Below are 27836 nucleotides of genomic sequence, written 5' to 3'. Positions count from 1 at the left end.
TAAGACCTATTCTGTGTGAGACCTTTAGAGCTGGATCAAGAAGAAATGACTCCTGGTGGGTGGCACTCTCCTTGCCTGGGACAATGGCTGTGGCGCTGCCAGGACCGGAATTACTGTTCATAGGTTCCACAGTTTGCATCACCTGCTTATCTTGATAAGCTTCCTCAATTTAGGAAGCTAGTTTGGGCCGACTTGGCTCTTACTACGTGGTGATCTCAGTTTAATCGGGTTTGAGTCACCCGATACATACCCTGCTCACAGCTGTCATCCCGCTGGTGTCCCCTGGGCTTGCGGTGCGGTGCACAGAGGTCCCCGAAACTGCTTCGGTGCCCCCGTGAGTGAGCGTGATGAGGTGCCCTGGTCTCAGGTCCCTTGCTGACACCTCCGGCCTTTCACCACCGGTCAGTAATGGACACTGTGTGATTCGGAGATGAGTTCTGTGGAGAAGCACGTTCTCCTGCAGAGAAAGAATCCCTCGGAAACAGGTAACGGGACTTCATGTTACCCACCTCCGCGAGAACGACCGCTTCGCAGGGCACTGTTCACAGCGCGCATGAGCAGAATGCGACGGCTGGTCCGCTTGCCAGAGTCCTGCACGCCTTTTGCTGAGCATCCGAGGGTGCGCAGCATGCGTGTTCTGCATTTTGGCCGGGTAGCTGGCGGAGGGAGGAGTTCAACTCGGTATAATTTCTTAGAAGCTCAATTACGTGGATTCGGCTGGCTCAACTCTTCAACACAGCCCATTGTCACAGACCAAATTACACAGCAGCTGGTCCATTATAAATAATTTAAAGATAATATGCAAAAATTCTGGTTCTTTCTCCTCCCCTCCCTCACCAAGTTGCTGGGGCCCTCCGCCCACCCCTCTCTTTCCTCTCCTCCCCCCCGACTCCTTTCACCCTTCTCTCCTTCCACCTGTCTTTCCCCTAACCCCCATTTCTAGGTTCGCCTTTACATATTTAACCAATTACAAAAATAATTGGGGTGAAGGCTGGAATTGTGTCGAGAAAGTGTCAGAAATTCACCTTACAGGAAAAGCAAAAGAACGTTTCTTGGGAGAACGGTTTCAAATAATAGAAGAAAATGACAACCTTGGAAGGATTTCTATCATAATAGGATTTATGCCACAGTGAAAAAGCATATAGAAAATAGTAATTATGAAGCTAAGTTGATTTATTATTAATAATTTGTCTGGCAAGTTTTGCAGCATCTCTGAGGTAAATGAAGTAGGTATTTCTAATTCTACATGGCCCCCACTGTTTTCTGCAGCTAGCAGCAGGATGGCTGTGTCACTGACAGCCTGTGGTTTTAAGACAGGTGTATTGATATATTTTCGTGCCTCATTTGCTGGAGAATTTGGTTTTCCATTTCCTAGAGGTGAGTACTCAGAGGTGGCCTCCTGCTTTAGGTCCAGAGATTGATTATGTATTTTGTTATGTAACGGACTTCTAAATAATTTAAAACATAGAGTTTTTTAAAATGATTTTTTTAAAGTGAGTGAAAAAATTTTAGTATCTAAGTAAAGCCACCAAATGTAAAGGCTCTTACAACTAACCTTTTGATTAAATCTGCACTGCTTAAGGTTTGTTGCAGGTCCTGAAAATTGTACAGTTTTTTAAATTTTTTGGTGTTAGGTATCATCTTCATTGGTGAAGTACATTTAGGGTGGGGGTGGGGAGTATTTTTCTGATTAAGAGAGGAGTGTTTGGTACTTTCAGATGACTTTACACGAGTAGAACCTCTTTTAAAGTGGGAAGTGTATCATTCTCGGCAGAAAAAAAAATGCACTCACTGGTAGCTTTTTTTCCCCTGTCTCTCTCTTCCTTTGCCTTTCAGAATCTTTGCCAAGAACTCGAAGCAAAGTTTTATGAAGGGACTTTTAATTGGGAAAGTGTCAAGCAGCACGATGCCACCAGCCTGCTGAAACTCTTCATCCGGGAGCTGCCCCAGCCGCTGCTCAGTGTGGAATATCTCAAAGCGTTTCAGGCTGTCCAGAGTAAGTGCTGTCCATCCGTCTCTGAAGCCATTCTTGTGCTGGTGCCATCCATATTAATTGTTTTAATGACATTTTGCAGCACACAGACTATAACCAGATATATTTGGATAGACATATTGACTCACTGATGGCAGCGTGTACTCAAATGCCACACTGTGTTTTCCTTTTCCTTTATAAATATACATCTCTGAGTAAATAGATAACAGAATGTTCTCTTTGGGTACAGATTAATTGCATCTCCTTTCAGCAATTCAGTATACGTATTTTCGTGTTAAAACCTGGAAACTTCAGATTTCTTTTATAACAGAATGAGTCATGTTAAGTTCTCTGATACATTTGTCTTGCCAAATGTTAAAAGCAACACTTACTGGAGAAGCTGTGGATTAACAGTTATCATAAAAGCACAAGGGGATGTGGCAGAACCTGTGATTATTTCCTGAAAAATTAATTTCTGAAATTGTCATGCAGAAACGTAGAACAAATCATTTGGCTGCCTCATTGGTCGGGGGGAGGGTGACAAACTTCACATGTCTTGCCATATTGTGGTCTTGGGAAAAGCTCCAAATTAAGGTCTCCAGTAGTTCTCGATTCCTGTCCAGTGAACACAGAGATCTTAGGAGGTTCATGTACTGGCATGATTACCTCTTTTAGTCTTAGAGACCATTAAAACAGGAAAAATGCTGTCACCACATTATAGTGACCATATTGTTAAATTCCAAGTTGGGACACTTTTGAGAGTAAAAAGGAGGTACTGTTAATGATTATGGCGAGCTACAGTGTCAACCAGAACTGTTCCAGGCTATTCTTTTTTTTTTTTTTTTTAATGAGGTATAATTGACATACAATATTATGAGTTTCAGATGTACAGTGTAATGATTCAGTATCTGTATATATTGCAAGATGAACACCATAATGTCTAGTTAACATCTGTCACTACACATGACAGAAAAATATTTTTCTTGTGATGAGAACTTTGAAGATTTACTTTTAGCAACTTTCAAATATACATATAGTGTTATTAACTGTAATTCCCATGCTGTACAGTTTCCCCAGGGCTTATTTCTTTTATAACTGGCAGTTTGTGCCTTTTGACTCCTTTCACCCATTTCCCCCCATCCCCACCACCTATGGTGGTTCAGATTGTTTCCCAAATCAATTCTATGAATCTGTGAGCTGTTTTTGTCTTTTTAAGATTCCACATGTAAGTGAGATCATGGGATATTTGTTGTTCTCTGTCTTATTTCACTTAACATATTGATCTCCAGGTTCATCCATGTTTGTTGCAAACGGCAAGATTTCATTATATTTATTTATTTATTTATATTGAAGTACCATTGATTTACAATGTTGTTAGTTTCAGATGTACAGTAAAGTGATTTGGTTATACGTGTACATATATATATATATATATTCTTTTTCAGATTCTTTTCCATTATAGGTTATTACAAGATATTGAATATAGTTCCCTGTGCTATACAGTAGGTTCTTGTTGTTTACCTATTTTATATACATAATAGTGTGTATGTGTTAATCTCAAACTCCTAATTTATCCCTCCGTCTCATCCCTTTTCCCTTTGGTAACCATAGTTTATTTTCTAAGTCTGTGAGTCTATTTCTGGTTTGTAATTAATTTCATTTGTATCTTTTTTTTTAAGATTCCACATGTAAATGAGATCATGACATTTGTCTTTCTCTGACTTACTTCACTTAGATAATCTCTAGGTCCATTCATGTTGCTACAAATGGCATTATTTCATTCTTTTTTATGGATGAATATTATTCCATTATGTGCCAGGCTAGTCTTAAAGCATGTTATATTGAAATGTTTCCTGTGGGTTATTAGATATCATAACACCTCTTCAGAATTTTTGGGGAAGACATGACAGAAATCGTTTTCTAAAAATTTTTTTAATGGTTCAATTGTGCTATTTTGCCTATATATTCCTTGGCTAAAGATGAAAGGACTAAATTTATCCCTGAAAAATAAATGCCAGAATGATTACAGATATCCAAGAGTGTTTCTTAATGGGATGAGGGCTACCGGAAATGAGTATCAAGGGTGATGATTGTGCCTCTCCAACTCTTTCATTGCTAGTGGGTTTTCTCATTCATTCCACAAGTGTTTATTGAACACCTATTGTGTTCCAGGCCCTGTTTTGCACATTCCTGTTGGAACTGATGGACTCTCACCATGTACACCACATAATTTGTTCACTCACCATTAAGAGAAACAGACTTCACTGTTACAGATGCACCCTGACACCATATCCTAGAAGGTCCAATCTTCTATGTCTTTTCCTTGGGAAATAATTATCACGCAGAAGTTAAAATTTTTTCCAAAGCACTGTTGTGTGTCTGCAAACATAAGGCCGCTCGTCATATGATCACAGTTGGAAGTGAGCATTCTGAGGGAGAGAACACTCCACAGCAACAGCTGCTTCCCCTGGTCTCCCACAAACACACTCTCAACAAGGCTTCGGCTCAGGTCTTTGTGTCTTACATTTCCCAGTGATGTTTATGCCAAATAACGTTCTTTCTTACAAAATGAGAAGAGAAAGTAAAGAAAAATGTTTGGTAAAGACAAGCATTCAGATTTGTCTACTCTGTCTGCAGATCTTCCAACCAAGAAGCAGCAACTACAGGCTTTGAACCTTCTTGTCATCCTGCTGCCTGATGCAAACAGAGACACACTCAAGGTCAGCTGGACTCATTTACGTGAGCTCTCCCTCAGAACGCAGCAGAGTAATTTTTCATTATTTGTGGCAAAACAAAATGATGTTATGGAAATGTTAGTAGTTGTCTATAAAGAAAGGACCTATATTTAAGGACAGATGGTGAAAGTCTTTAACTTTATTAATTTATTAACTAGATTAGTCATATTAATGGTATCATTAGGTTTTGTTTGTTTGTTTGTTTTTTGTCTTTGGGTGGTTTGTTTTTCACTGTCACATTTCTTCTACCAAAACAGGTATCTGAAGTTCATTTGTTACTAGAAACATGGGTGCTTTTGGGGTTTTCTCCTCTATTTTTCCGCATTTTCCAAATTTTATTTAATGAGCATGTATTAGTAAGGTGAAAAATGAAAGTTTAAAAAGAAAATCCTAAGGCTCGTCAAATATAACCCACTGTTGCCTAAAGACGCTACATTTGTAGTTCCAAGCAGTAGAGTCTGAACTAAGTCATAATGATGATTTTGAAATGTTTGGTTAGCCAAAACATAGACCAACTCTAATAAATGCTAGTCATTTCTATAAGGGCTTTACCCTGAGTTTCTGATTTATGTCATGATTTCAAAGTGATTTGGTCCAATATTCATATGATTTAATACTGTTTATCTTAAATGTTGTCAGAGGCTTTTATAATAATCAGTGGATTGTTCTGTGTTGATTTATTTTCCTTAGGGGAAAAAGTTTATAGAGTAGTTGGAAGAAATTTAATTATAAACTTTTATAAAGTTTAGAAAGAGTTTTTATACCTTCTGTTTTGTTGTTGCCTTTAAAAAAATTTTTGTATATAGATAAGGGTGAAAACTTTACGCATCTACCCCTTTATTTCTATTTAAAATGAAAAATCATGTCAAAAATATTTCCTGTCAAGAAAACAAAACCACCAGTTGGTAAACCTTGGAAATTTTTTTCTGTACCTTGTTAAGACTCCTTGAATTGAAACTAGGTGAGTGAGTTCTTTCATGCCCATGGAATTGAACATTAATACTCAGCTCTTCTGGATGAAGCAGTTAATGAGGATCACTGGAGTTAAAAAACAAAACAAAACAAAACACTGCATCACTATAGGAGAACTTCCAAAGAGTTATTCCCTTAACTAAGTCAGAAAATAATCTTTTGCTTCACTGGCTGTTAAATAAATAACCGACAAGGCAGATTAGGTTTGGTTTGGTTTGGTCTGGATTTGGAGATAGACCAACTCCAGAGAGGGATGTATTCAAAAATTGTGTGACCAGAGCTGCTGTGTATGGGTGTATAGACTAGTGACTAAAATAGGAGCATCTGGCCCAGGACACAGTGGGGACTGATTTCCAGTCTGTTCTCTGCTTGTTAGCCATGCCCTGGACATAGGGTATCAACTACCCAGAAAGAGGAATTTAATCCATATTTTTCTTCGTCACGTAAAGGTGCCTGTCTATGTGATGACCCTGTGAATGACCAGTATAAGGTGGAAATTGAGATACATGATTTACTTAAAATATGCCTGCATTCAAAAGAATTCAGGTAGTTTGGGGAGGAAATGCTTATCCTGGTATGGTTACTATTGGGCGAGGTTGGTCTGGAACTCATTCTTGGACTTTGCCTTTAAAGTCCCAGGCACTTTTTTTTTTTTTAATTTTAAAGTAGTTTTAATTTTTGCATATCAGATTACTGGGAGCACAATTATATAAATAAGGTAGAAAATACTTCTGAGGGGTAAAAAAAATTAGAAAATGAAAACAAGTAATTTTAATAATTTACTTAGGCTTTAGTAACTTAATTAGCCAGCTCTGGTGAAGATTTCAAACAAGACTTCTAATAATAGAAACATTGAAATAAGTATACCTACAAGAGAATAAACTATTTAAATTTAGTTCTATAAAAGAGAAGGGAAACTTCATCACAAGGTAATTTCAGGAAGCTTAATGCAAACTTCCTCAGTTTTTCCAATCCTAGTGCTACTCCTTCAGTTGCCATTTGGAGGGACAGGATCATGTGCATGGCTTGTGTAGACTGTTTCTACAGCACATCTAAGGGTTTGGAGTGACCATGTTAAACACCATGTCCTAGTTTAAGTCTAAAGCAACAGGTGTCTTTGGAGAAATTGCTTAACCGGGATTTTTTTTTTAACCTTGGATTTAGTGCATTTGGACCAGTGATCATACTTACCTTTGACTTGGAGCAATAAGAAAGACTGATGTTAAGATAAAATAGGAGACCTGTGTTAATATAATTAGGGGCATATGTTTATCCTTTTTGTAGTTTTAGGGAGTTTGTTTTTACATACATTGTGTTGCTTAATCCTGTTAGGCTAGGAGATTAGTATTTCCATTTTATGAACAAGAAGACTTTAAAGAGCAGGATGCCAGAAGGTTTGCCCTAAGATTACACATAGCTAATAAGTAACCGTGCTGGGACTCTGACTAGGTTTTCAGAATGGGTTCAGTGATACTTACATAATACCAGACTGGTGATAGATACTTTTTTAAAAGGACAGTCCTTATCTTTCAGATGAAAAGAAAATACACGTGAAGATGGAGTTCTTTCAGCTGAGGCTAGGCTAACCTTTAATTAGTTTCATACCTATACACACAGACAACACACACATTCTAGTATCCTGGTAGTAATATTTTGAATATTGCATTATGCACACCACATTTAAGTGGTTTATTACCTAATCTCTGTAATTTATGCTTGTAAAGAAAGAGATACACTGGTCCCTGAAGAATTATTCTGGTCTCTGGAACAAAATTAAGTATTTTGTCCAAACCTTACCAGTTAATCTTTTGTCTTCATTTGAGAAGGTACTGTTTCTGTTTCACCTTTGCTTGGATTACAGTTTAACTTTCTGAGCACTGTACCAGAAATTAGATACATTAATTTCATTGCTAGATATTAAGGCTGTGCCTTTAGTTTGTTTCACAATTTGGGGGTCTATTTAGCAGCTAAACTTGATTCAAGATCAATCTATTAACACTTTGTTGTTTTTGTTTTTCCCTGAGATCCTTTGAGAGATGAATACAGTCTTTTTGTTTTGTTTCTGTTTTTCTATTTTGGTATAGTTTATTTGACCTCTTTCAGATAGGGATTTTAGGCTAAATATGAAAACATTGATTCTTTTAGTAGTTAAGAATTCAGAATAGACATGCAGTTAAATTTCTTCTCCACCATTTGCTTGCTCTATGGCCTCTGTGAAGTTTTATACATTCTCTTAGACATTGTTTTCTCATCTGTAAAATGGGGATCATTACAGCATCTGTCTCCAGTAAGGGAGTTGACCTCTGTGATGTGTTTAAAATAATACTTTGCCCGTAGAGAACATTGACTACCTGTGCAGTTACTGTTACTATTGTTTAGACCAAAATTAATACAAGAAGGAAAGAAAAGAACTTAAAGCCTGCCCTCCTAGCAGAAGGAAGATGATCTCAGCTGTCTGTGGCTTTTGTGGGGGGGAGGTTCAGAGGAGACATAAGTGTTGGCAATAGAGGTGGGAAGTTGGTGGCATCAAACTGAGTATCAACTAGCCTGTTCTGGTGAAAATTTTCTTTTCATTCATTCCTTTAAAAAAAAAAAAAAAGACTCTTTTTCCCTTTGTCTCTGTTTATTCCCCCTCCTCCCCATTGTTTTTGGATCTCCTGTCCATCAGCTATTGCAGCCCTTAAGACAAAGGCAGCTGGGGTTGAATGAGCCTTCCACTGGATGTGGCTAGCTGACTGTGGTTAGGCACCACTTATTTTTTTAAATAAATAAAAAGCTTGTATGCTACAGTGCTTTATTCTCTTACCTTCACATACAACACAAATCCCAAAGAGTCATTTCTGTTTCAGGCCCTGCTTGAATTTCTCCAAAGAGTGGTAGACAATAAAGAGAAGAATAAGATGACAGTCATGAATGTAGCAATGGTCATGGCCCCAAATCTCTTCATGTATCACACATTGGGTTTGAAGTCCAGCGAACAGCGAGAATTTGGAATGGCAGCCGGGATAGCTCATATCATGCACTTACTGATTAAGTATCAAAAACTTCTGTGGACAGTAAGTATGTATCTTCAAGCTCTGTTGATAAGTGATGGTATCTAGATTCTGAAGTCTTTTTATTGTTATATTTTCTAGAAAAGGTAACCAATATAGGTGATTTCAAATGTGACTTCAAAAAAAAATTAATGTCCCTTTTTTAAATCTCAGGTTTTAAACTGATGGTATTTCATTATTTCAATTTGGTAACTTTTAAAATAGTTTATTTTTGCTAGTGGAATTTCTGAGGATCATTTTTTTTTCCTGGAGTATTGCTCGATACCTATCAGCTCTTGTTTATTGGTGAGTTTTTCTTTCTCTTTTGACAGGAGAGCCTAGCTGGTTATGAGAAAGGGACTGTAGGTTAGCTAGAGGCTAGGTTGCAGGTAAGAGGCTGCTAAAGGGACCAATTGCTGAGGTGGTGGCCCTAATGCCAGTCACCCCAGGCAGCCTCCAGTCCTGGTGTACCAGGCACAGAAGATGCCACTGTGTCCTTGAACTTCACCAAGCCTCTCTTTCAACCTGACACAGTGGGTGGTAATTTGCATCATGTTAATGCTCTGTACACATGGTAAATGAGTAATACGATGCATTTTGGGGCACAGATTTGATGAATGGCACAGTCTTATCAAATAGACAAAGCCTTTACTTCTCTCCAAATAGAAGAAATAAAAAGATAACTATTTCCATAGTTTAAAATGGTGCTACTTCTTTTTCCTCCCCAAACTTAATTTTATGTCTCCATAGATTCCCAAGTTTATTGTCAACCAAGTGAGGAAGCAAAACACCGAAAATCATAGAAAAGATAAAAAAGCCATGAAGAAATTGCTGAAGAAAATGGCTTATGACCGAGAAAAATATGAGAAGCAAGATAAGAGTGCAAATGATGTAAGAGAAACCTGCAGATACGTACTTATACAGCTTGCAGTGCTGTTTTAAATATCATACATATGACAGAGAGTTTTAGAGGTTTTTGTAGTGTGACTTTCTGCACACTTGCTAGGCCCTGATACTCTTACAAGTTAAAGGCATCAGTGATGGTAACTGTGCTACTAGACTGGTACTGGTGATCAGTATTGATAGTTGCATAGGTCTGGGTGACTCAGCATGTGAGCTGATGATAAGGAACAAAGGAAGGCAGCAGGACTGGCATGTCTCAGCCCACACCTACCGCACTTACACACACACAGGGCTCCCAGGGGGCTCGAGTTCCCCACTAATTGTGTGATGTTTGGCGACTGTAGCGTCCCTTATGTGAACCATTCTTTTTCTTCGATTTTCTCATCTGTGAAATGGGGGAAAATAGCTAACCCAGCCAGACAAGTAGGTCAGTATTGGTGGCGTGCCTGCAATCCTTCCTGGACTTCAGCAAGACCTTACAGGCTCTTGATTGGATCAGAAGAATTTGGAGGGAGTTATGTTGGAATGAAGAAAATTAAAATGTTTCAAAAAAGGAATATCTAAATTTCAGCATTCAGAAACTACTGTAAGAATATAGTAAGAACTGGGTATAAAAAAAATGAAATGTACATGAAAACACATTTAAAAAGTGAGTTACTGAAGCTCTAACTTAGGATCATGAAATGAAAGGGCTTCTATTGTTCTATTTACAGTGAAGACACCCCTCCACCACCAGCACCACCATTGAGGTTCCTCAGTTGTATGCTGACATCTTGTGGAATAATGTGGAAATGCAATTATCAGCCTTTGTCTTGATATTTCTGCTTTGGCCTACTTAGGGATCCAGTAATCACACACAAAAATATTTTTTTCTCCTTTATTTATTTATAGTTCTCACTCTTAGAAAATAGCATTTTCTTGGCATTAAATATTTTTTGGTCAATTTAAAAGTATCTTTAAAAACATAAAATTTAATAAAGCAAAATTACACATGGTGTTTATTTTTTAGAAAGGGCTTGATGTTATAGGTTAGAGAGGATTTTTGAGGTATCATTTTTGTTTAACTTAGAATGATCTATTACTTCTAAAACCATTGTGAATATGTGAATACCTTCTTGTTTTGTAACCTTGCTTATTCATATTAACTTAGGTGACTTTATACCTTTGTCTTTTTAATAAGACAGTTATCCTCTGGGGAACAGTGTGTTTCTAGAAAAACAAAATTTGTGCTGTACCTTTTAAACAGTAAATCCTTAGACAAAAATGAAAATGTTACTCTTTGGGAGATGGAACATTTAAATAATTTTGTCATTTATAGAAAAACAGTATTAATCTGGATTTCTTTAGTTTGTACTTTGGGTTAAATAGAGGAGAGCTGGTTTGAGAATTAATGTCTGTACTAGTTAGAAGCTGTATTGTCATTTTAAGGCTTGGGATTTAAACCTGGATTTAACTCTCAGTCTCGTCACGTATTAGCTGTCACTTAATCTCTGAGTTTTGGCTTTGTCTTCTGAGAAGTTCAGTGATTCTTTTGCAAAATGCTAGTAAGTACCTGCTTGGTGCCAAGCCCCCACTCCCTGTTAGGTCTTTAAAGGGCGATGCGGTTGGTGTGCCCCACAGGGAGCCGGGAGAGTGATGTAGGAGGGTTGAGCTCAGGGGTGCCGGGGTGTGTGATAGGAGCCTGACCAGGGTACCCTGGGCTACAGAACCAGAAGTGGGCATCAGGGAGGCTTCCCTGGGGAGTGGCGCTGAGACGTGAAAAATGAGCAGGTGTTATGGAGGCAGCAAACTGAAGAGAAAGTCTCGCTAGCAGAGGGAGCTTTCTGGCCCCCCCACAGGGGGTCGTGGCCCACAGTGGAGGTCATTTGGCCTGTCATTTTGGTTGAAAAAATTTCATCAGTTGCCAGAATTTTTTTTCAAGTTATCATCATTTTATCAGGGAGAAAAAAATATACTTAGGAAATAATTACAGAACAATAAATAAAGCAGAAGATAATATCAAATACTATGGATATGTATTGAGCCATTAACCAGTCAGTTTTTGCATGGTTGTCCATCAATTGCCAGAATTTTAACACCGAAAGAGTTAACATCAAAGTCTGAACTTCCATCTTAACTTGACAGATTGGAGGTCAGAGCATCCTTGCATCCCCTCACAGTAGGAGACCTGCTTTCCTGCAGGGTAACAATTGCCTGGATCTGGGTAGCAGCTATTCCTTTTGGATGAAACATGGTCTGTCAACTTTCGGATAAGCACCCCTCCCCTCCAGTCCTGTCTTGTTGGTCTGTGTTTCTTGACTACAGAGCATGAAACTGCCTGGGATGGTTGGTTGGTTTGTGAAACGACTCTGGTGTGTGCTTGTTGTGTGCCAGGCGCTATTCTAGGCACTTGAAATATGTTATATGAACAAAACAGATAAAGATTGCTGCTCTTGTGCAGCTTAAATCCTATAAATAAAAATAAATATAATGAGTAAGTTACATAGTATGTTAGTATATGGTAAATGCTATAAAATAAAAATAGTAGAGCAAAAAATGGGGAATTGGGAGGGGGAGCCTCTTGCAGTATTAAGTTGAGTGATCTGGGTAGTATTCATTCAAGCTAAGATCTGGAGAACAGGGAATGGAGCTGAATCTGTACCTCAGGCAGAGGGAATGGTCTGTACAAAAGCCCTAAGGCAGGAACTTTCTTGGGGTATTTGAGGACTAGTAAGAAGTGATTGTGACTGGAGTGGAGCCAACAATAGGGGCAGTAGTATGAAGTGAAGTCAGGGGGACAATGGGACCAGACTGTGTGGGCTCTTGTAGGTCATTGTTAGAAATTTGGATTTGCCCTGGGTAAAATGGGGTCATTGCAGGGTTTTCAACAAAGGCTTGAAAATCTATGTTTTAAAATGATCCCTTGGACTATTGTGTTGAAAACAGACTCTGGAGAGCAAGGATAGAATAGGGGGACCATTTAAGGGGGTCATGTCATAATCCAAGTAACAGATCAGGGCATTAGCACTGGAGGTAGAAAAGTTGGGTTTTAGATTTCTTTTTTTTGGAAGATCGAGCCATTGGGATTTCTTGCTGTTGAAATGGTATGAGTTATAAGAGCAAGAAAGAAGTCAAGAATGACTCAAAGGTTTTTGGCTTGAGATACTGGAAGGGTGAAATTGACACTTAGGGAAGATCACAGTTTCAACCTGGGACCTGCTGAGTGTGAAATGTGAATTGGATATCTAAGTGGGCATGACTGAGGGTGTTTGGAGGGAGAATGAGGTCATACTGGCCGGTAAGGTGTGTGGAGGGGCAGGGGCAGAAGAAAGGCAGGAATGGGGCTAAGAGGGAGCCAGGCTTCTCTTCTGTAAATGGCAGGGAACTGCTGAAGGTCATGACTCCAGGAGTTACATGATTATATTTGCACTTTAGAATCGTTGTTATGAGGACAGGTGAAGGACACACTGGATGAGTGTGAGAGAGGAGGTTAGGTAGGAGATGCCGGCTAATTTCATTGTTGATGGGAGTATACGAAATTGGCAGAATCCCTCTGGAGAGCAGTTGGCATACAGCAAAGTCCTGAAAACCATACCCCTCATTGGCTTAGAAATTCCTTCAGAGGGAATAATAAGATAAGCATGCAAATAGTTATACAGAAGTTTGTTGCCACTTTCTTTATACTGACCCAAATTAGAAGTAATTCAAGGGGGGACGGTATAGCTCAGTGGTAGAGCGCATGCTGCTTAGCGTGCACAATGTCCTGGGTTCAATCCCTAGTACCTCCATTACAAATAAATAAACCTAAGCCGCCCTCCCCACCCAAATAAAAAAGGAAGGAAAGAAGGAAGGAAGGAAGGATTCAAAAGGATGGAGATGATCAGTTAAATATGTTGTGGCACATCTGTGTAATGAAATACCATGAAAATGGACAAGTGTGTGTCATTGGAAGATATTTGTAATATGTTGAAGAAAGAAGTTACAAATCAGTGAATACTATTATATTGCTACATTGGGAAGGGATAATCATTGTCAGCATTTTAAATGCTTACCAGAGGTCAGATATCATGCTAAATATTTTACCAACATCTTATTTAATATTCATAGAAGTTTAGTTGGAGTATATTATTGTCTTTTTTTTTTTTAACAGATTAGGAAAGTGAGGATCAGCAATCTTAAATAACTAACTTAAGGTTATCTAGAAAGGAAGTGGTGGAGCTGAAATTTGAAACCAGATCTACATGATTTTAAATCCAGGTGTCTTTACGGTTAGTCTCTTTCCCCAAAGAGCACAGCAAACCTCTGAGAAGGAGATATAGATATATATATGTGTGTGTGTGTGTGTGTGTGTATATATATATATTCACAAATCCTGAGCTTATGTGTAGTAATACAATAAACATGTATTACTGCCATTTAAGATATGTTTAATATATAGCTTTTAAAACAGTCCTGGGCTGAGCTAAGGCCCAGCAATGGGAAGGGAAAGAAGCTTTGACTGTGAGCCAGTAAGACCCACATCCGTGAGATGGGGAAACTGTTTAGATGTGAGGAGTGTGGAAGAAGGAATCTAGAATGTCTCACTGATTTTATCTTGGGTGATTTTATCTCAAAACATCCAATAAAAGGAACAGATTTTGATGAGGTAGTTTTGACATTTGGGGTTGACGTGCCTTTGTGAAAGTTGGCTACACAGGCATGAAGCTCAGGGGGTGACCGGGGCTGGAAGAGTGCATTTGGGATCAGCATAGAGATTGAGGCTAAAGCCACAGAGTGGTTTCTATTACACAACGTGGATATATAGGGTAAGAAAACAAAAAGGCAGAAACACCAATATTTAATCAGTGGGCCATGGAAGAGGCACTGGTAAAAGAGGCCAAGAAATAATAGGAAGTAAGAGAAGGTTGAAGGCTGTAGTGTCTTCGCCCCCCCAGGGAGAAAGAGTGAAGTCATAGAGCTTGGTCAGTGGTACCAGATACTCCAGAGAGGTGGAGTCAGGTTAGCCTTGGATACAAGGGCCACTGGATTTTGCATTTGAAAGATTAGTTCGTGACTTTCTCCAAAGCACTGTCAGTGACTGTTAATGGAAGAAGCCATGATTGCCAGGGATTGAAAAGTGAAAGACAAGAGATTATAGATCATGAAAATTCATCAAGGTAGTATTTTTTAAAGCCCTCTGTATGCTATTAATGCTAACTATATATAATCAGGCACTCATGTTTTAAGACATACTTGACTAGGTAAATGAATAGTTTGAACCATGTTGTGAGGAGCACACTCAATCTACTTAATAAGACCAATGTTTATAATGACTACAGTGTATTCATTATTTGGTACAAATTTGTGACTTTCTTAAGTACTAATGAGACTTATCTATTAATTACAGCAGGAAGAAACACTTGGTGAAAAAATCACATAATTGTAGACCATGTAAAAATAACTGTTTTCAGATAGTTTTCAACTTGTATTTGGGATTGATATCATACCCACATACACACTTATACATGCCACATCAAACGGCAGGAGTCATGTGGCTTGATAATAGCCCTAGCTTTGCCATATTGAGGCATTAATGGCAGATAATTTCCTCTCTCTGGGCCTCAGTTTCTTCTATAAAATGAGAATAAGACCAGATGAATGGTGTTTAGCCAGAAGTAATACAATAGGAACATCTGTATTATTATTATTATTATTATTATTATTATTATTATTATATTTATTTATTTAAAAACAAAAAATCACAACTGGGTCACTTTTTGGACCCACTGAGTCAGAATCTCCAAGAACAGGACCTGGTTTTGTATATTGTGTAAAAATTGTAAGGGTAAATTTTCCCCCATTTAGTGTACATGTATTTGTGTGCACATATATTTAATTTTATTATGGAATTTTTCTAACATCCACAAAGATAGAAGAGTATATGAACCCCCATAAAGCCATCAACCAACAATCAAACACATTTTTTTGATCTTGTTCTATCTTACCTCCCACACCTTTTTTCCTTTTAGTATTTTTAAGGAAGTCACAGACCTTTCATCATGTTGTCCCTAATGACCTCAGATTGCATCTCTGCCTAACAACGATCTAGGGCAGCTTTGATGAACTTCTGATTATGAGTTGCTGAATCATGCATGTTTCAAGTCCATTGTGGACTTAGAGCTGTATGATTTTTCTCCTGCCGTTCAAGCTTACCTCTGAGAAGAAAGGGAAGCTGTCCATTTAGGAGAGAGGGTGGGCAAAGTGAAGCTCTGGGAGATTATCTGGCATAAGCCAAGCTACTCACCACTTCTGCCCTTGTAAAGGAAGCAAAAGTTCTCGCTCCTAACGCGAATGGGTGTTAACTCAGGATGATCTGTTGGCCATGCCCTTAATTAACAGTTGAGGGGCTTGGACTTGAGAGAGTTTACATGACTTGCTACGAGTTCCAAAATGATCTTGTAACATTTTAAGGTTCCGGGTTTTGGACATGGAAAAGAGATCTTTTACTCTCATCTTCTGTCATTCTCCAGAAGAATCCTGGAGTTGGCAGCAGTGCGGTGCAGACTCTGGGTGGTTTGTGGCGAGGGTTGTATGTCTTTAGTCACAACTGTTTAGAATTCCATCTCTGGTTTCACTTAACAGCTCTGACTCAGAGCATTGTCCCAGGTATTGTTTCCAGCATCTGCTTTAGGTCTGGAAACAGTGTCTGGATCTACTTGGGGACCCATGTGGAAAATCAAATTATAATATCAAGCACAAAATCTTGTTTCTTTTTCAGACATTCTCTTAATTTTTTTATAGTGCATAAAAAATACCCTATTAAAAGAGAAAATTATCAGAACTTTATTTCATTGTAAATTAAATGCATATTAAGTACAGAAGTTATCTCAGGCCCTTCTTTAAAAATTCTCTGAATCTGTGAGTTGGATAAAAGTTTAAGTATTTGGATTACAAAGGCCCAATTATAATCAGAACGCAGACAGTTCAAGATAGCATAGAATGACTTCTGTATCTCCACCTCCAATCAGACTGAAGTGATGAATATGCCATTTTAGTTTAAGATACCCTGCTAAAATGGCCTTGTTTAATTTTCTAAAGTATGTATTATATCTGGCCTTTATTTGAGAAAGCTGTATTTCCAATTTGCCCTTTTGAAGATAAAAAAGGGTTTTCTGTAGTATTAAAAATGTCATCCTCACATTTAAATTAGCTTTCAGTAAAAAAAGGAAATTAATGTCTCTTCTCAAGGTCTGACATCAAATTTCTAATCTCTAGGGTACAAAAATAGCAATGCCATGTTTATCTATACTTTTTGAAAAAAATACTAAAAATCATTGTTAATTTTTACCAAATAGTAAGAAATAAAATCATACTTTAAAAAAAATACTTTAGTTCGATGCGTAAAACATGTGAGCACCATATGAGAGAGATCATTCTTGCTTTAACAGCCTTTGCATGAGTAAGAAACTAACATTTTATAAATTGTAAAATCCTTTGTGACTAATTTTTAATGGCATGGTAGTCAAATAACGACTCTTCTCCTGTCTTGCTGTACATCATAAAACTTCAGCTCACAAGCACACTAGGAAAATTAAAAGTAAGGGACAGAGTCACAGCTGTTAAGACAAAAAAAAATATGAAGTAGAAAGGTTATAAAGATGGTGCTACTCACAGATTTAGTTATTACAGTGGCTCAAGTTAAGAACAGACGGTTTGGCTTAACAATCAGGCATGTTGTGTCTCTTCAAAGCTTGGCAGCTCAGTGTAATTAGTATACTAATAGCTTTAGTATTTGATGCAGCATGATTCTGGAGCTTAATCATAGTTGTCATACGCCATTTAAATGAGAGCTTTGATACCATTTATTGTTTATCGTCTTTAGTAAGTATTATTTGGCCACCCTTGTCGAGCTATCCGGGGAAAACTTTCCAAAAACAACTTTTAAACTCTTCATCTTTAACCATTACGTTTACCAGTTAAACTCCAACAGTAAAGGGAAGGGAGGTTCAAAGTGAATCCAACTGTCCATCTTTGTATTGTTGTGAGAATTGGGAGGGGATGTCTTACCACTGAAATCAACACTCAGAACTGCTCCCATCACACACACAAACACACACATACACACTGAGGGGAGGGGTGTAGGAAATGTTTGATTTCACAGCCATAAGGAACCTGTATACGTGCCACTCCCCATATGCTGACAAAAGCCAAAGTACGGCAGTTACCTGACGTTTCCCGTACATGTGAGAACTCTCAAGTGCCCTCAGAAGCTGGTACCTGGGCCTTTCCCTTCCAAACTATCAGAGAGACTCTGGACTCCTGTGTCAGATGGGGGGCTGTCGGGTACAACTCCTGACACCACCCTGATCTCAGTGCTGTGATTTACGAGAAAGCAAGGCCATACTCTCCAAAGGGTGATCCCTGAACTCATTTAGAAAGTAGAGGCCATGATTATATTATTAGAGGTCTTCAGCTGTGCATGAGATGCTGTGGGGGGAAAGCGGCTTCATCCCCAAGCAGGTGCACGCTAACGTTGGTTACTCTCTGCAGGACTAAATTATTATCCCTTGTAGCACCTTCAATTCCTTTCTTCCATTCTCGTTCCCTTCCTGTCTTTTCTCAGTAGCAAGGAGAGTAGTGGTACCATGTGGTAGGTAGAGGCAACTTAACTTGTTTCTTTTAGACCATATTCCTGAGACTATTTTTTTTGCTATTGAGGAAAATATTCCTTGGTATAGTTTATTTTATTCTAGAGAAATTTTTATTATTATTGGCATAGCATTTTTCATGAGAAATATTCTTGAGTTCCTTATCTAATCAGTAAACAATGATGGATGGCTACAGATGTGACTCAGATAAGTGGCTTGTAACTAGAATACAGGCGACACTTATTAGGATCCCTGTCATAAAGAGTTTCAGTGGAAAGAGGAAACTCCTTTTGACTCTGGATCTTGGAATGTTTCATGAAGTATTTGAGCTGAACCTTGAAAAATGGATAGCTAGCAGGAGATATTTCAGAAGGGGAGTAGAACTTATGTAAAGATAGGAAAGCGTGGGTGTTTGTAGCAAATTTTGACTGACCTTTTTTATCCAAAGGATGGAATGTCCCACAAGAAAAGCGAGGGGTGGGGAGGAAGCAAGGAGCAAAGTATGGTTGCTGTATCCCCGAACTCTCTGTAGCAGTTTATTATTTTTCTGGATCATTTTGCTTTTATAACTATATATGAAAACTCAATCATATCATCTTCACTTCAAATGTCAGCATAGATTTGCCTGCCTTTTTGATATTCTAGGCTTGGATCAGATGTAATTACGGGAACAAGTATTGCCACCATTACTTTCACCAAAGAAACCTCTGGGTGAGAGTATTTAGTGCTGTGACTTGAGCAGAATTTCCTGACTTCTAAATCAGCATATAGTAGATACCAGTCTGCAGACCCTAATCTGCTGTTCAGGACCCTCCATAAGAGAATAATAGTAACAGACTAACAGAATCTAAAACACCGATATTTGTTTCCCTAACTGAGTGGACAGAGGGGATTGGATTTTGTGAACACAGACTCAGTGCTTCAACTGTTGTTATTACAGTTTTCATCCCAGTGATCAAGTTGTCAGGCCCAGCTTATTGCTTCTCACCCCTGTGAGGACACAGTGGAGGCCAGGCCAGCAGGCAGCATGGCCCAGCAGGACATAAGCCAGAGATGAACCCCAAGGGAGAGGTGCTTGTAGCATAATCCCCAATTTATAAGATACACCAGTGATTTAATAACTGCTTTGAAAGGAAAAAAGGTAGCAACTCTCCCACGTGAAATGCCCCATCCATTGGGAGAAGCAACTTATTTTCCAAAATGTTAAAGATGAAAGTAAAATCTGACTTAGCATCAAGGAAAAAGGCAAATTAGACCCATAACCTGGAGGCGAGGTGGAGCTCAGAGACTAGATAAGGTATCCGGCCGAACCGTAGGCCCCAGAAACTGGAAGTCAGCAGCTCCAGCCAAGGGTCCAGGCTGGATGGGAGAGGTGGAGCAGAAGTTGACAGGCCTGTGCACAGGCTGGGATCGGGGTGTCCTTTAGGGATCAGGTTGAGCACGGGATCCCCAGGAAGAGAGGTCCCACGAGGACAGGGATGCTAGGAATGCGGTTCCACGCCCAGCAGGACAGCGGGCAGCAACCCACGTGCTTTGTCTCTGTCTAGGGTGGAGGGAGCGCACCCCTTGGGCTTCCCCGAGTGGTCAGGTCAGGGCGCGGTCTGTCTCTCCCCGTGGAACAGGTGTTTGCAGCCCTCAGGGGAAAGAAGCCGTTGTCTTACACAACCCTGGGCTCCCTTGACAGTCCTGTGCAGTGTCGCTCCTTTTCTTTGTTGCTCCCACACTACCTCTCAGATGTTACCGAGAAGCAGTCATGTCTTTTGAAGGCATGTACGTTTTGGTGCAGCCTGATCTCAAACCATGTTATTTTTGTTAAACTCTGAAGAGTTGCATTAATTCCATCTGTGGTGTAGTCCTACTTTATGTTAAAAAAAAACAAACCAAAAACTCAAGACCATGTACATTAAAAATGACACTGTGAGCACAAAATAATACTGTGCAGCAGAGGACTTATGTCTTATTCATCTACCAGGTAAGCAGATTTAGCACAATGCCTGGGACTCACTAGATGCTCAGTAAATCTTGGTTGAATTAAACAGGGTGTTTGTAGTGTTTAAAGCATTAAATTTAAACATAATTTGTGCATGTTGTTTGTTCTACGGTCTGTTCAAGACATATGGTTATAAATAATAAATTAGTACTTATTTTAGCAGAACCATTAGGATTTAATTAGACCTAATATTTCAAATGTCATAGCTGACATTGTGATACTACAGTTCTCAAAATCTTTCTTTGATAGCCTCTCAGTACGTAAAATGTTCTTAACATCTGTGGGCAAAGGGTTTCGAAAGTGTCATTTCAGGTTCAAAGTGTGTTGTCAGAGGATAAGCTCGTCAGCCAGGTGAGGGGCAGACAGTGCACGTGTATTAGGAAAGTACGTCTCATTTTTTTTTTAAATATTCTCAGGGACAAAAATTTTTGCGAAATTTTGTGAATGTGCAAGATGTTTAAAATGCACAGGTTGCAACAGCACACAAAGTAACTTCTTTCTGATTCAATTTCATAAATTGCTACATGAGGAAGCACCCTCTAGTAGATAATCCTCAGAAATCAGCACTTAATCTGGCAGTAATGGTTATTGCTGTCATTCTTTACATCTTTAAAAATAATTAAGCATTACTGCACAGGCATTATAAAGTTCCCCTATCACCATTAAGAGGATATTTGAGGTTTGATGTAATTTAGCAAATTACATTATACAGTAGTTAAGGTTTTTATGTAGTGAAGTAAAATGCCTAGTAGTTAAGCACACTTACCATATAATGCATGGTACAGAGTTACATGTTCCAGCTGCTGCCAGCTTTGTTCCAGTGTCATTATTGCTTTGCAGGCTGACGTTCCTCAGGGAGTGATTCGAGTGCAAGCTCCCCATCTTTCGAAAGTTTCCATGGCAATACAGCTAACTGAAGAACTCAAAGCCAGTGATGTACTTGCCAGGTTTCTCAGCCAAGAAAGGTAGAAGCCTGTTTTGTTTTAATTATTCCATGCTATAACTCACTTGCTTTCTCTCTCTCCCCCCACCCCCTACCTTTTTTTTTTTTAAACTATGGATGGTATGAAGGGAGTAAAAATTTCATCTGCCCAGCAGAAAGAAAAGCAGACTTAACAATTAGACTGTTGGAATGAGTTGAGTTCATTTGATGGAGTTTGTGTTCACGTTGAGCTGATTTCAAGCAGGATGTCTGAGCACTGCTCCACGGCGCCGGCAATGGGCTTGGCACAGGAGACCGTTCAATGTTCGTTCCAGAATCTGTTGATTGGAGGTTAATTACTGGGTGTAGGCTGTTAGGAAAATCACTAATTAGGATACAGTGGGATTAAAACAAACAAAAGATACAACTTTTTCTGTGAAATGAAATGAATAAAAGGAAATGCTTAAATTTTAAAACAGAAGGTATAAAGAACTGAGAGAGGACAGCCAGTCCCCAGAGCTCGGAAGTCACCAGAGCAAAGCACACCATCCTCAGTAGGGGTGACTGAGCCTTCCCCTCGGTCGTGGGCTGATAGGGCGGGAGTTCTTTGAAGGCTGTTGGCATTCCTCCCTCCGATGTACATGTTCTGAGACATTTTGCAGTATCTTTTCTTGGATTTTAGAGGTTCCAACAGGGTAAGGGTATTTCAGTGTTCGAATTCTCGTTTTTAGCTAAAACTGTATCTTAATGCTTTCCCCCCTCATTTCCACTCATTGAAATAAATGAATCTAATTTTTTTTTAAGACAGGGACATCAGGCACTTTGGCATCCCAGTTTCTGAATACTCTGTTTTTGTCTCCCATAGAATTTAATCTCCTCATTCTAACGTTCACATTTTCTGCCAAAACTTCTCCCGTTTTAATACAGAAACACATGTATTTAATATGTCTCTGCTCTGTTTCAGGCCCTCTGCTAGATGTTGGAAGGGGTATAAAAATATTTTAAAGTGTCTTCCCTCAGGGTTTGTAAACTGGGTGAAGAGATGAGCCCATGCAGTTAACAGATGGTGATGAAATAAAAGAGGCTTGTTGGTAATTCTGGGCTTTCAGTGAGCCAGCATGAACTTCCCTCTCAACCACGCTCTGAACGAAATAATACTATTACTTCTGTTTTAATGATAAGAAAAATCAAGACTTTGCAGAGTCATGTTTCATACGTCGTAGAGCTGAATTCTAAATCTGTGGTTTCTGTCTTCAGAGGAAGTCCCTTAACCTATCTTCATACTGGCTAGAGGCCATCACGGATGTGGGGGCCATTGGTGCAGAGTCTGGGAGTAGATGGAATGTGGGGGATTAAGTCCTGGGGCGACTGGAATTTCTTAGAGTCTTTGCTCCCTAAAAGGTCTGTCCTCTTCAACAAAGTCAGTCCACGTCCTCTCTACTCCCTGCCCTAACTGAGTAGATACCATCGCTTGCCATTCTTCCCACCCAGGGTGACTTCCCATCCTCTCCAAGAGTGTGTACCTGATGATCTGTCCAGACTTCAGATAGAAACAGCTTTTCCTGGCTAGGCCTGGCTTGAATTTACACAGTGTTTACTTGCAGGACTCAAGTGCTCAATTTAGCCTGTACTTTTGGTCCTCTACTTGCAGACAGTACAAGATGTGGCCATGGAGTTGAATGATACATTCAATCGTGACTTTAATATTTAGGTTAGAGTAGGACCATAGTAGGCATATTATGATAGAAAGCACCAGATTTGTGAAAAGTGCCCTTTGCATGTTTGGATCTTCTGCTTGTGAAGCTTTTATTCAGCATTTGCTGTCCCCTAAAGTATCCCCTCCATCTCCTTCCTCCCTTCTCCCCATCCTGCTCTACCCAGAGGGGAGTCTGGTAAACTTCTCTGTCCATTTGCCTTTTTGCCCTGCTCCAAACCCCAGCCCTTCCCCTCATGCTTGGGGATGCTGGAAGCAGATGATCTGGATCCAACTACCAGCTTTTCATGTTTCATCTTAGGCAAGTTTTTATAATCTCTATAAATCTCAAGTTCCTCATTTGTAAAAGTGGACCACATTAGGATGGACCTACGTTACAGCCTCATGATAATTAACTGGGAACATGACCATGAAGCACATAGCACTATCTGTCTGGGCATCTAGTAAGTGAAATTCTAAACAAATGTTTGTGTGAGTCTTTTCTTCCACGACTTTCCCCTCTTTCTCCCATTTGCACTCCACCTGCGTAGGGACAGTGGGAAACCCTACATCCCCCCACCTTTATTCTCCCCTGTTTTCTCTACTGAAGCCAAGGACACATGAATGATATAAAACAAATGTGCAATAAATTACATTCATTCACCAGTCTTTGATAAAGGCTGTTGCCTTTTCTTTAAGCTAGCATTATGTGAAAGCTTGTATATATCAGGAGATCCAGTCTAGATTTCTTTAAAGTGGAAAAGGACATAGATACTGGAGAAGCAATCTGAGAACAGCATCTGATTAGATTTTTTTCTAGTCTCCCCAAAACATTCTGTTTGGTTCTCATATATTTCCTAGAAATAATGACCCTCTTTATACTCATAGTTCATTGGGTTATGCACTATGTTAAAAGTAAAAGTATAATTATTAAGTTCTTTAATTTCAAAAATAAACACACCAGTTTGGAAACCAAGTGAGTTGTCCTCTGGGTTAGGATGCAGCTCAGCAGGGCACATCTTAAGCGTAAGGGCACCCATAGCCCTGAGTGTTCAGTGTGCCACGGACGGCAGAGTAGACGGAGTTGGATAACCAGTGAGCCATGAAATAGTTTGGTTCGGAAAGCTTCTGCTGTACCACATTTCTCTAACGGTTTGGACAAAAGTCAGACCTGGTTTGCTCTTCTCAGTTCCAGGGAGTGTGTCTTCAGAGTCTTCTGTCCGTGGTTCCCCCACCTTTCCATGCATTGGAGTCCACAAGAGAGCACTTAAAAGGCAGATTTGGGGGCTTAATCTAGACATATTAAGCCAGAGTTTCTAGAGCACTGGATCTGATTTTTAGCAGGCTTCCCAGGTAGTTTGTATACAGAGATCTTTGTAAACCACTGAATGTTACCAATTTTTATTGTTTAAACTTAATGTTCTAAAGAGTTTATTCTTTGAAGACTGTAAACCTGTACAATGCATCCTACTTGTAAAGTCTTCATACTGAGTATCTGCTTCTATTTTGAGTGTATGTGCCTCCTGCATCTGGATGGTCAGCACAGGGAGGGTTATGAACCATGTCCTCCTCTTTGTATTCACCTATTCGATTCGATTCAATTCATCATACTATTAGAGTTGTCAGCACAGTAAACCTGTGACAAATACCTATGGAATAAATGCACTGTGACAACTAAGGAGAAAACCTTTCTTGTAGTTTTATGAGGACTTTTGGCCCCTATGCAAAATAGATGACCATATTAATAATTGTATTGGCAGCTAAAATGTTGTCACTTTTTTTTTTAACTTCACAAATTTAGATAATGATTTTTTTATTTCACCTTCAGATGTATGATTCCATTTGTTTATTTTAACTTACAGGTGTGACATTTTTATTACCTATTCAGCACATTTAACAGATGGGAAAATACAAACGTGTAGATAATTACAGTATGTCTAAGTCATGAATTCTCCATACAAGCTAGAATTCCCCAAGCACATTAAAGTGATTTACTTGCAAGCTGTCTGATGATACAACTAATCAGTCTGTTTTGTCCCTGTTAGTGGGGTTGCCCAGACTCTCAAGAACGGGGAAGTTTTTTTGTATGAAATTGGAGGAAATATTGGTAAGCACCCATACATTTTTTCAATCTTTTTTCAATCTTTGTATTCCATATGCTGATTTGACATTGCCAATGGTTATTATTTACATCTTCGGGAGAGAAAAGAAAATCAGAATAAAAATGCAGCATGTTGTAGATAGCTGATAAATGTTGTGGATTTGCTTAGTGGTCTGACCCGTCTGTGTAGGCTCTTGTAGGGCTTTTTCTGTACAAATGCCTGTCTATTTGGAACCTGAGTAGAGGCAAGTTCCCTAAAATTGGAATAACTTCTAAAATGGTTAATGAAGTTTTTCAAAGCTGTTTCTTTACGCTGATGTCATATCTTAATAAAGAAAGTAATTGAGTTTATTTAAGACCCAGATGACGCTTGTATTATGGTACAGAACTAGATATTTTTAGTGACAGCACAAGTCGTTTTTGCCATTGTTGACTGCCTGCACACATACATAGACATACTGGTAACTTACAAAATAGAAGTCGGAAAATTGACTTAGTTTTGACCATGTCTCATGTTTTATTTGCCCATCTGTAATTATCAATGCATCATACCCATCTCCTTGTTAAAATTTAAAATAAGTTTTTTCTCTTTTTTTGACCCTTAAAACGGTGAGTGAAACTGTCAACAAATAAATTAAATGGTGTTTTTTTCAAAATAGTAATTTAAAATATTTTAAGACAAGTTTTGTAGAGTTTTTTTTCTAGGACTGAAGAATTTTAGTAAATATTGAAAGTTGAAGACAGGCATGTAAAGTTTCCTTCTAAAATTTTAAATAAACCACAACTCCATTCGAAATCTGGGTTGTTAACTCTACTAATAAGGATGAAGTATTAATACATTTGATTTTGCATTTTGCTATTAGATATTGGGAATTAAGCCTGATTTCTTACTGAGGTCCATTCAAAACTGTTGCCACTCTTAATAAAGGTGAATAAGCATTTAAGGAACCATTTAACAAAACAGTTAATTTGAAACCTGTGCATTTAGCAAAGAACTGTCTAATTGACTTATCCAATATTTGGCCAAGTCTTATAATAGTATAGGAGACAAGAAAGAATGAGAACTATTTCAAAGTGTAAGGCTTCAGAGTTAAACCATTAGGCTTCAGTTTAAAACCGCATCCCTACCTCCTCACTGTATTAAACTGACTCAACATCTCTTTAATAGGGGAACGCTGCCTCGATGAGGACACTTACATGAAGGACTTGTATCAGCTCAACCCAAATGCTGAGTGGGTTATAAAGTCAAAGCCATCGTAGAAGACTTGAGCCACCAGTGACCACAAGGACTTCCTTAGTAATGCTTGCTGGGTCAAGGGTGTAGATAAAAGAGACAGGCAGGACTCTTGTGTGTTATTCTGACACACCCAGCTATTGAATAGTGACACTCTCAAGCCTTAAAATGTTATAGATTTGTGCTGCTGCCAGATTATGTCAATTATTATTGTTAATATTATTATTGGAAAGCAAATATCTCTGGAGTGAGAAGAAAGGAGCTTACCTAGCTTGTAGGCTAATTTTATGTACCCTGTGAAATATGTCCAGCTGTGATACCATTTTTCTTTAATATGAAAATAATACTCTCTTCCCTCTTACTTTTTTTCTCCTAAAATGATACATCCAGTAGTAGGTGCTTTTTCACCTTTCTCTCCTCCTGACATCTGCCTTCCCCCATTTAGATTTGCTTTTCAACCAAAAAGGTAGCAAACACCAGGTATGGCAAGTTGTGAAGACAGTACAGCTTAAAACAGACTGAATTCAGCAGTATTCCTGGCACTCTTGAATGTTAATATTCATCTCTTTGAATCACTGGTTCAGACAATGGCTTCCCGCTTCTCCCTGCCGTGTCACGTGAAGTGATTTGCATTTCTTTTTTCAGTTCTTCTGACCTAGGTGCACGGAACTGTATCCACTACCAAGAAAACAGAACTGTCAGAAACTGCCAATTATTAATCCACCACTTAAGACTTACATAGTCAGAATAAATAAAATGTATCCGTGTGGCATAACTGGATTATGGATAACAAGAGAGTGAAAGCCAGATCACGTCACGTGTTCTGCACCCTTCTAAATGAAATACAGAGTCACAGCTGGCTTTACCTACCGTCGTATTAGCATAAATATGCGTGAAAGTATGATCCAGTAATTGTCGAGAATGCATTCTACTGAAAGAGGGTTTTTTTCTACTCATAAATATGTCAGCAGGAAGAGTTATTCTTCTGGGTATGACAGAGTCATATGAACAAGCTTTTGTTTGTGTACTTATAATAATCAGAGCAAATTCATTAAAATGCTGTGGAAGTTCCCATTTTCAGGGATTTTAATGCACACACCATATTGTGACAAGCGATGAGCCTCTGTACTGTAAATAAGAGGGATGAAGTGAGGGAGAGTCTGTTCAATATTTTATGAGTTTAGAGTGTAGTAAATAAAAGGTGATGTAAATGAATGTTGCACAAACTGTGTTTATGATACTTTTAGTAGGACTTTAGGAAAAATTGCACACTTTCAGAAGCTCTTGCAGTCACTCTAATGAGGAGGGAAATGCTGCTAATGAGAACGGTTGCAAATTTTGGGCATATAATTACAAGAGCAGCCTGTGGATATGATCACTTAAGTAACTGGTGATTTGTGCCATTGCTTTTTTATTTAAAAATTTTTTATAATTAAATGCATTTTTCTAAATGATCTTCTCTTGGAATTATTGCTTTTAATCCTATCCATTCACAAGTGTAATAATGGCCTATTTTGAGTTTTCCTGCTCCTGTTGCTCCTGTGTAGTTTTTTAAAGTGGGAAGACGTGTGGGAGATAGAAACTTGTTTCCTTTCTTAGCTTTTTTCTTTATGCAGATTTCTATTGTTTAGAATTTTTCAAAGCACACTGTATTCTGTTTCTGATTCCAACAATGT

The 27836-nt window shown here is 38.8% G+C and overlaps 1 protein-coding gene across 3 annotated transcripts in view; it reads left to right on the top strand.

The window, feature by feature from the left end:
- The window catches only part of ARHGAP18 (Rho GTPase activating protein 18), a 163336-nt gene extending 135722 nt beyond the window's left edge, over positions 1 to 27614 (top strand). For 2 of the 3 annotated variants that reach the window (XM_014555858.2, XM_032484894.1), the window contains exons 9-15: positions 1837 to 1996; positions 4610 to 4692; positions 8529 to 8735; positions 9462 to 9602; positions 21051 to 21175; positions 24871 to 24932; positions 26095 to 27614. In XM_014555858.2, the coding sequence (XP_014411344.1) occupies positions 1837 to 1996; positions 4610 to 4692; positions 8529 to 8735; positions 9462 to 9602; positions 21051 to 21175; positions 24871 to 24932; positions 26095 to 26186 (870 nt within the window). In that variant the 3' untranslated portion in view covers positions 26187 to 27614. The remainder of the gene's footprint in view (positions 1 to 1836; positions 1997 to 4609; positions 4693 to 8528; positions 8736 to 9461; positions 9603 to 21050; positions 21176 to 24870; positions 24933 to 26094) is intronic. The other variant, XM_032484895.1, reaches the window with a different exon arrangement.
- The last annotated feature ends 222 nt before the right edge of the window (positions 27615 to 27836 follow it).

This window comes from Camelus ferus, chromosome 8 (assembly GCF_009834535.1).
Source record: "Camelus ferus isolate YT-003-E chromosome 8, BCGSAC_Cfer_1.0, whole genome shotgun sequence".
Lineage (NCBI taxonomy): Eukaryota > Metazoa > Chordata > Mammalia > Artiodactyla > Camelidae > Camelus > Camelus ferus.
The sequence above is the reverse complement of the archived record's forward strand: the minus strand, read 5'-3'. Positions and strand labels throughout refer to the sequence as shown.